This window comes from Balaenoptera musculus, chromosome 1 (genome assembly GCF_009873245.2).
Source record: "Balaenoptera musculus isolate JJ_BM4_2016_0621 chromosome 1, mBalMus1.pri.v3, whole genome shotgun sequence".
NCBI lineage: Eukaryota > Metazoa > Chordata > Mammalia > Artiodactyla > Balaenopteridae > Balaenoptera > Balaenoptera musculus.
Genome location: NC_045785.1, coordinates 115,636,978 through 115,645,324, shown reverse-complemented (window position 1 = coordinate 115,645,324; position 8,347 = coordinate 115,636,978). Strand labels below are relative to the sequence as shown.

General features: G+C 38.5%; 1 protein-coding gene across 1 annotated transcript in view; it reads left to right on the top strand.

Moving 5' to 3' along the window:
* Positions 1–669: 669 nt before the first annotated feature.
* Positions 670–8,347, top strand: part of SPTA1 (spectrin alpha, erythrocytic 1) — a 64,784-nt gene continuing 57,106 nt past the window's right edge. Inside the window, exons 1-6 of the mRNA XM_036865899.1 lie at positions 670–909; positions 1,988–2,113; positions 3,775–3,915; positions 4,709–4,855; positions 6,680–6,813; positions 7,366–7,510. Coding sequence (XP_036721794.1) covers positions 673–909; positions 1,988–2,113; positions 3,775–3,915; positions 4,709–4,855; positions 6,680–6,813; positions 7,366–7,510 — 930 coding nt within the window. The 5' untranslated portion in view covers positions 670–672. The remainder of the gene's footprint in view (positions 910–1,987; positions 2,114–3,774; positions 3,916–4,708; positions 4,856–6,679; positions 6,814–7,365; positions 7,511–8,347) is intronic.

The window sequence follows — 8,347 nt, the reverse complement described above, 5'->3', positions numbered from 1 at the left end:
TGTTTGATAGTAATATAATGTTTTATATAGCAAAAGCCAATTACTGAGATGCTAATAATTTAAAATTTGTGATAATTAGGTTGCAAATGTGCCAAACTTTTGATTTGTAGTGTTTATAAATAAAGCAAATAAAAAGAGTAAACAATATATTAGTTATATTTTTATGTAAGAAGAATTCAATCTTTTCAAACTTTGGGATATATCATTCATCAAGTTAATTGCAAGCCATTTTTATTTATTCATTCAATTAAGTTCATCCTTATCAGTACATGTTAACACCTTTTCAGCCTTTGAAAGCAATAAAATTATATTTCTTTTTTATCAATCTGAAACTCTGTGACTTTGCTAATTTAAACTTGTCTTCGATTATTAGTCCAATAATAAGCATTTATCGAACTTTATTAAGTTTATTAAATTTATTAATGTTAGCACACACTTATGTGAAAAGTTGGAAAAGTTTTCTGAATGATCAAGAATTATTAGCCTAAGTTGTAGCTGTTTATGGTTAAAATTATATAAATGTACTACAGTCTTTCTAAAAACAGGCTTTTATAGGCTTAAAGATATCTGAACATAAGTCCAATATGAGTAAATGCCTTGAGACATATAAAAGGACAGTATACTAGAGATCTGAGAACCAGCAATAGGTAGAAGCTTTTTAACTTGCAGGCTATGGAGAGTGGTGGACCAAAGGTGCTGGAAACAGCAGAAGAGATCCAGGAGAGGCGTCAGGAGGTGTTGAACCGGTACCAGAGGTTCAAGCAACTGGTTGCTGAGAGGGGTCAGAAGCTTGAAGATTCCTATCACTACCAGGTTTTCATACGAGATGCAGATGACCTCGAGAAATGGATCTTGGAGAAAATCAAGATTGCAGGCGATAAAAGCTATGAAGACCCAACTAACATACAGGTCATTTAGTTTCATTGACTTCCCCAGAGTAGACTCTAAGATCTCTAGGGAGGGAAACATTTTCATAATGTAGGTGTACATCTGGTAAACTGTAAAGGGATGATGTAACAGAAAGATTAGACTTTGGGGACTGTAATTCTGTCTTTAAATAACACATGTCTTCAACTCCTTAAGCCTCAATGTCTTATTTACAAAGGGAACTCATTCTAGATAATACTTTATAAATTCATTCTGAAGTTAACCCATGGGCCAAACACTGAGAATTCAAAGAATTTATGACACACTATGTGATTTCAATATTTTGTGACATTAAGGATGGAATTGAGGTGAAGAGACATCAATGTTTCTGAAACAACTGCTCTTCGCTCTCCTCAGAAAGATATGATTTAACCAGGGTTTTTCCCAAATGACTATTCATGCCTCTTGTTAAGTTCAAATGAGAGGTGTCAGGTGGAGAGCTTTGGTGGAAGCTCCCACTCCTACTTGTACAATGTTATAGAAAGAGGCACAGTCAGGATCAGAAGAAAGGCTTGCATGCCTAAAATATGCAATGGATATTGGAGAGGAAGCACCTGGAACAAGAACAAAGTGTTATCTACTAAATGGATCAATTTATATATGACAGCAAAAGCATAATCTGGCATGCAAAAACCTCTCAATTAAAGAAAAAAGCCATTGTTGCCATGATCATCTTCCTCATTCTTCACTACTTTCAGTAATATTTAGTTCCTCTTTTCTGAAGAGGAAAAACTCTGTGTTACATTATTTCATTTCCACAGAAGGCAATTGAGAATTTAAAATAATATTTACTGGAAATTCCTCGAAGGCAGTGGGGACTGGAAAAAAACTTCCTCTATGGTCCTGGACATTGAGCCTTGGACCCTTTGAAAACCTAAGTGCAGTGGTGCCACCACCACTTCTTTTAGGATACGACTCCTCCAGATATGGTCATAGGTTATCACTTAATCTAGGTTGGGAAACAAGTAGTTCTGACTGTAAGAAAGAAGAGGAATAAAAGAACATCCCTTCCAGGGAGACCAGGCTGCATTAGCCATAAACTCTGATTTCTAATCTTCAGGGGAAATATCAGAAGCATGAATCCTTTGAAGCAGAGGTGCAAGCAAAATCGAGGGTCATTCCTGAGCTGGAAGAAACCAGGAAAGTTCGATTTCCTGAGGGGCATTTTGCCCATGAGGACACCAAGGTAAATTTATGGCAGGGCTCTGTGAGAGATGTTTATAATTAAGTTATTATGTTGATTATGTTATCAGAGTTTTAATTGATTACAACAGGTATAAACCTTGATATAACTGGCTTGGAACCATGGTACAGCCTTTTATCTTTTACTTGGGTTGGGGCAGGAAAAATGATGGGATGTCCTAGTGTTCCTTTGAGTGGGGAGAAGAGCTATGATACAAAGCTGTCATCAAACAGCATCACATTCCTGCTTATGCCACCACAGTATAGGTGGCTCAAGATCAAACCTACTTCAACCCAGATGAATTGGTTTTCTGAAATGTCCTTTCTACTTAATTCTTCTAGCCTCAGGGTCCTTGTCCCTTAAACTCTCTAAACAAGGGATGCTCTTTCTTTGAATCTTCTCCGAAATCTTTCTCCCTTTGTCTATGATGCCTCTTTCTCTTCACAGCCCACATACTATGACTACTATTGTAGTCCTCCATACCCTCTCATCTGTTCATTTTGGGGGAAAAAAAAACCTCCTAAAATCCCTTGTCTTCCCTAAACCCTGAAGACTGAAGATCACCACCACTATGGAACCCATTATTAATGTATCAGCTTTTTTTCTGACGTAATTCATATACTCTTCCAACAAGTTTGTGTTGATACAGTCAATTCAGGTTCTTTTTCGTATAAGTGAATTTTTTTTACTGTTTAAATATTTTTAAAAAATTTCAAAACAAATTTGTGTTATATTTAAAAATTAGGGCTGTAGTTCCATATTTAGCAAACAAATTCTAGTTTGCTTTACTGTCAACAAAACATGGTCAGGCGATACAGACATTAACCACAATAAACCTTATTAGAAAGAAGACTCTGTAACAAGAAAATCTCAAATTTTATTTATTGTCATAAAATAGAAATCATTTTGTATAATTTATACAAAAACCAATCCCTTACATTAATTAAAATATTTGTGAAATGTTTGAAACATCTTCACATCTATCAGACTCACTGGGGCTATATCAGTCTGTACCATGGCAGGATGCAGAGATAAATGTGGTCTACATGTTACATGTTACCTTAGGGACATGAAGTAGTTGAAAGATACAAGAATCTTGAAGGCATAACATATATGACACCTTCAATTTTACAGTATATGTAAAATCTGCTCTTCTAAGCTAACTTGGCGTTAGGGCCCTCAACTATATACTCCCAAATTCTCATTGCTTTGGTACCACTATTTCCTTTATAAGTCAGAAAAACGTTGTAACTCTTATCCTTTCTGACAAACAGTCCATGCTAAGTTTTTTCTATGCCTTTTTCGTACTTTGAACACCCTCTGCCCATTGTCTACCTATCAAAATTCTACCTATCCCTCAAGGTCCAATTCAAATGAGCACTCTTTCATAAATTCTTATTCTATCCTGTCTTATTGTCTGTAATCACTTCATCCTCTAAAACCCCAAAACATTATTAAGTTTTTTCTATTATGGAAGATCATATGGTTTAATTGCTATTCACATACATGTCCTATTTCCTCCTTTAAATATCTGTTGCTCAATTAATGCCCGAGTGAAGGGGAGGAGGGATTTTTATCCAGGTCCCTCTCTGCACAGGTTTCTGAGTCTATACCTGCTGCTCCACAGCAGGTACTGTGCCTGAGTGGTTTTACTTTCCCCATAGGTCCTTCTGGAGGAACTCAGCCACCTGTGGGACCTGCTGCTGGAGCTGACTCAAGAGAAGGGCACCCTGCTGCTGCAGGCCCTGAAGCTTCAGCAGTACTTACAGGAGTGTGCTGACATCTTGGAGTGGATTGGAGACAAGGTATAGGACCAAACAGTATACATATAGGACTTCCCATCCATCTGCCCCAGACACCCATAGCCATTTAATGCAGACCTTTCATAAAGAAGTCAGGATGTCTCTTCCTGGGCTTAGTTCCTTGGAAGAAAGAGGAATGTTGGCAAAGATTTAGGGGTATTCTGGAGGTAGTTAACATTGTAGGGGGATAAGTCTAAATGTATGCATCTGAATATGAAGAAGACAAGACTTACACAAAAACTGCATTGAAAGATGATCTAGGATTGTCCCCGTTCTACCTTCCATGAGCCTTCACTCCTAGATTTTCGCTCTTACTCTGTGTCTAGCTTAGAGCATTGCAGTTCTTTACCTAATTCTTTGTCTCTCAGTACCTATAACTAGGGAGGTTTTTATTTTCTACATACTTAAAGAATAATCCTATGGTTAGGACTGAACATTTACACAAGCAAGTGCATAGCACAATACTTTTGTAAATGCTCAGTATGTTGAATTGAGTAGAACCAGGATGAATTTATTTTTCAGGTTCCAAAACACAAAAGGGTGTTCCCAGGGGCTTTTGCCAACAATGTTCCTGGTCTCTCCAAAGAATTACCCCAAAGACCACTGTTCCCTGAGCCAGAATGCCACCTCAGGAAATACACTGCTGCTTCTGGCTCTTTCCTGAAGGGTTCTCCCAAGTTCCACCAGTATCTACTTCTGAGTTATCCTGGGAATGTGAGCAAGGATTTTGGGCATTTGACCTGCAGGAATTCCTAAATGTTTACGGGTGACTTAACGGAGTTTTCTCTGTCTACAGGAGGCTATAGTGACATCAGTGGAGCTGGGTGAGGACTGGGAGCGCACAGAGGTTCTGCATAAGAAGTTTGAAGATTTCCAAGCGGATCTGGCAGTTCGAAAGGAGAGAGTGAATGGAGTGAACCAATATGCCAATGAGTGTGCTGAGGTGAGGTGGGGAACAAGAGAGCCAAGCCAGGGAAAGGGTTTGATCTTCAAGAAGACTCTCTGGCCATTAGTAGATGGGACATGAAAGATATAGGACATTGTGAGAAAGCAGAGGTATGCCTGTCCCTGGAGCAACGTGCCCGGAGCAGTTTCCTTTCCTTTCTGAATTTATCCCTTGCCAGTCCACGGAAATGGAGATGTGAGTGAGTGAGTGTATATGTGTTTACATAAAGGAATTCAATCCACAATGGGGTTACTCCTGCACCATGCAGTACATTGATTTCTCAAATTTATGAAGCACTCTTTCTTCATGAAGAAGAACCAGAATAAAGTGGCAAAGAATATAAAATAATGGTGGGCTATCATAATATATATGATATCATTAAACTAATATTTTTGTGTTTTGGGGGGAAGGGAAAAGGAGGCAGATTTACCTTCATTTTCTTAAGTGCTTAAATAAGTTTTTAATTTCTGGGCATCTAAAAACTCAGTGTGTGAATCAATAATCCTAACATATGTGAGAACTGGGAAGTCAGTCTGATTTTATATGTACATGAAGGAATTAGAAATTCTAACAGTTGGCTATCATGCTTTTCCATTTAAGGTTTCATTATCACTGCAACTTTATAATGGGAATGATGTTTCTGTGTTAATAGAACCAAGATTTCAGGATGAATGGGTACTGGAGTAGGGGAAAATAACATATTTCTCAATTTTTTTCCAGGCCACGTTTCCAACAGTCCCCAAATTTTCTCCCTCTATCACCTTTTTCTTATTCTGGAGATTTTTAAGTTAGCTATTACTATCTACCAAACTACCACAAACAACCTATTTTTTTCAGTGAATCAGATTCACTGATTTATGATTCAGTGACTCAGCTGCTCAGCTGGGTTATTCTGCTGATCTCACCTGGTATTCTTAAGTAACTGCAGTTATACAATGAGTCAGTTGGGGTAGAGGGTCTAAAATGGCCTTGCTCCCATGTCTGGAGATTTAGCAAGGAAAATGAAGGTTTTCTCCATATGCTCTCTCATCTTTCAGTAGATCATGCTTTTTTATGTGTTCCAAGAAGGTAAGAACAGAAGCTGAAAGGCCTCTTGATGCTTAAGTGCTGGGGCTCATAGAATATCATTTCTATTTATAAGCAAGGAAGGAGAAGCAGAAAATTCAGTCTGATGAGGCTTCAAAATAGAAATGGAAATGGGAATAAATGGGGATAGGAGGAGTAGGGAGACTTGGGCATTTGGGAACTACTCAAAATTGTCAAGTATCAAAATGGGCTGATGCTGCTAGTTTAATCTAGTATTCATAAATCTCATTGCTTCAGTTAGTTTGCAAAAATGTGTGAAGTTTTCTGCAAAATTAAGTTTATCTGCATGTCTGTATAATTCTGCAAAGAGGGAAATAGCTCTCATTAGATTCTCAAAGGTATCAGGACCCCAAAAGAACCAAGACACACAGTATTAGAGTTTTGAAAAATTAAGTCAGATTTCACAAAGGGAATTTTCTCTTCTTTTCCTTGGTTTCCAGGATCTTGAAGGGAGTTAGCAGACATCAACATGATGGAGTTCTGAAAATAATGAGGTTGGACAACCTGTGTTAGTAGGCTAGTCTGGAGCTGTGGGCAAAAGATACAATATCTGGCGGTTTGGTTTTCTAGATTTTGGTGATGTGGATCAAGTAAGAGTTAGGGAGCAGGGCTAAGGTGAAGTGTAATATCTGGCTAAATGGCCATCCTCCACTTCTGACAAAGTATGGACCAATGTGAAATAAGAAGTGTTTAAATGATTTTTTGCATTAGTCCAGCATTGACTTTCTCCCACAGGAAAAGCATCCTGAGCTGCCCTTGATTCAGTCAAAGCAGGAGGAAGTGAATGCAGCCTGGGAGCGGCTCCATGGTCTGGCTCTCCAACGACAGAAAATGCTGTCCAGTTCTGCAGACCTCCAGCGATTCAAAAGGTAGGAATCTCACCAATGAACTGTAGGAAACTGCAATAGCACCATGTTTGTTATTTGTGTTAGCCTCTGTCTACTGTTAGCAATTAGTGGCCAATACCTCTAAAAAAAGAAACTCATGTGCTTGCCTTTAAGACAACAAGGGAGAGAGTAGTTAAGAAAATTGTGACCCACTCTATAGCCAATTATGTGTCTAATGGAGATTAAAGCAATACAAATAGCACTGGTAAATTAGTGATGGAAGCTCTGCAGAGGCAAGAAAAGCAGATTAAGAACTGGAAGGGAATGGAGGGTGAAGTTGGGAAGAAGGACATTCGTGAAGAGCTGACCCAGGTATAGGAAGTATATCCGGAGGCTCAATTGTCAGGATGCCCAAGTCTCTAACTCTCAATGGAAACCATTAAAAGCAAGAACACTTTACATTACTTTTTTGCTAGTGTGGGGGAAGATAGGGTAATTTCTGACTGAGTGAGCTAGACTGGTCCTTGCTGTGTGCTGTTTGCCCTGGAATGCCTGCCTTCTTCCTTTGCTGGAGCTCATGGAGATGTCTGACAGGGATGTGACTGAAGCCATCCAGTGGATTAAGGAGAAGGAGCCTCAAGTCACCTCTGAGGACTATGGCAAAGACCTTGTGAGCTCTGAGGCACTGTTTCACAGTCACAAGACACTTGAGAGGAACCTTGCAGTCATGAATGACAAGGTAAGCCTGTTGGAGGAATGGCTAATCCCTTGAGCTAGAAGAGGCATTTGGTGTTCATCTCGTCTCCATAGGACACAGTAAATTCACTATTTCAATGAAGGAGATATTTTGTGCCACTTGAATATACCTCCTTATTCTTGTTTATAACTTTTACATGAATCTTGGATATCTCTTATTTTATTTAATTATTTTTATTTAAATATACATATATGTTTTATATATGCTTATGTTTTTGTAATATATTTCATAATTTAAACCAAAATAGATAGCTTCAAGAATGGTTTCCTAATCTCACTCAGTACCCTATGGCCAGAGAGTCTTTTCTTTTATCTAATTATGCTTTCTCCTGTTGGAACTGAACCTTGTTTCTTTTTGTCCTTCACTGAGTCAAAAAAGGAGTAAGCTTCTTCTTCCCCTTTTATAATAAACTCAGACAGTTAAAACACATTACTAGCTCATGCAGCTGAATATCAAAAAAAACAAACAACCCAATCCAAAAGTGGGCAGAAGACCTAAATAGACATTTCTCCAAAGAAGATATACAGATGGCCAACAAACACATGAAAGAATGCTCACCATCACTAATCATTAGAGAAATGCAAATCAAAACTACAATGAGGTATCACCTCACACCAGTCAGAATGGCCATCATCAAATAGTCTACAAACCATAAATGCTAGAGAGGGTGTGGAGAAAAGGGAACCCTCTTGCACTGTTGGTGGGAATGTAAGTTGATACAGCCACTATGGAGACCAGTATGGAGGTTCTTAAAAAACTGAAAATAGAACTACCATACGACCCAGCAATCCCACTACTGGGCATATACCCTGAGGAAAC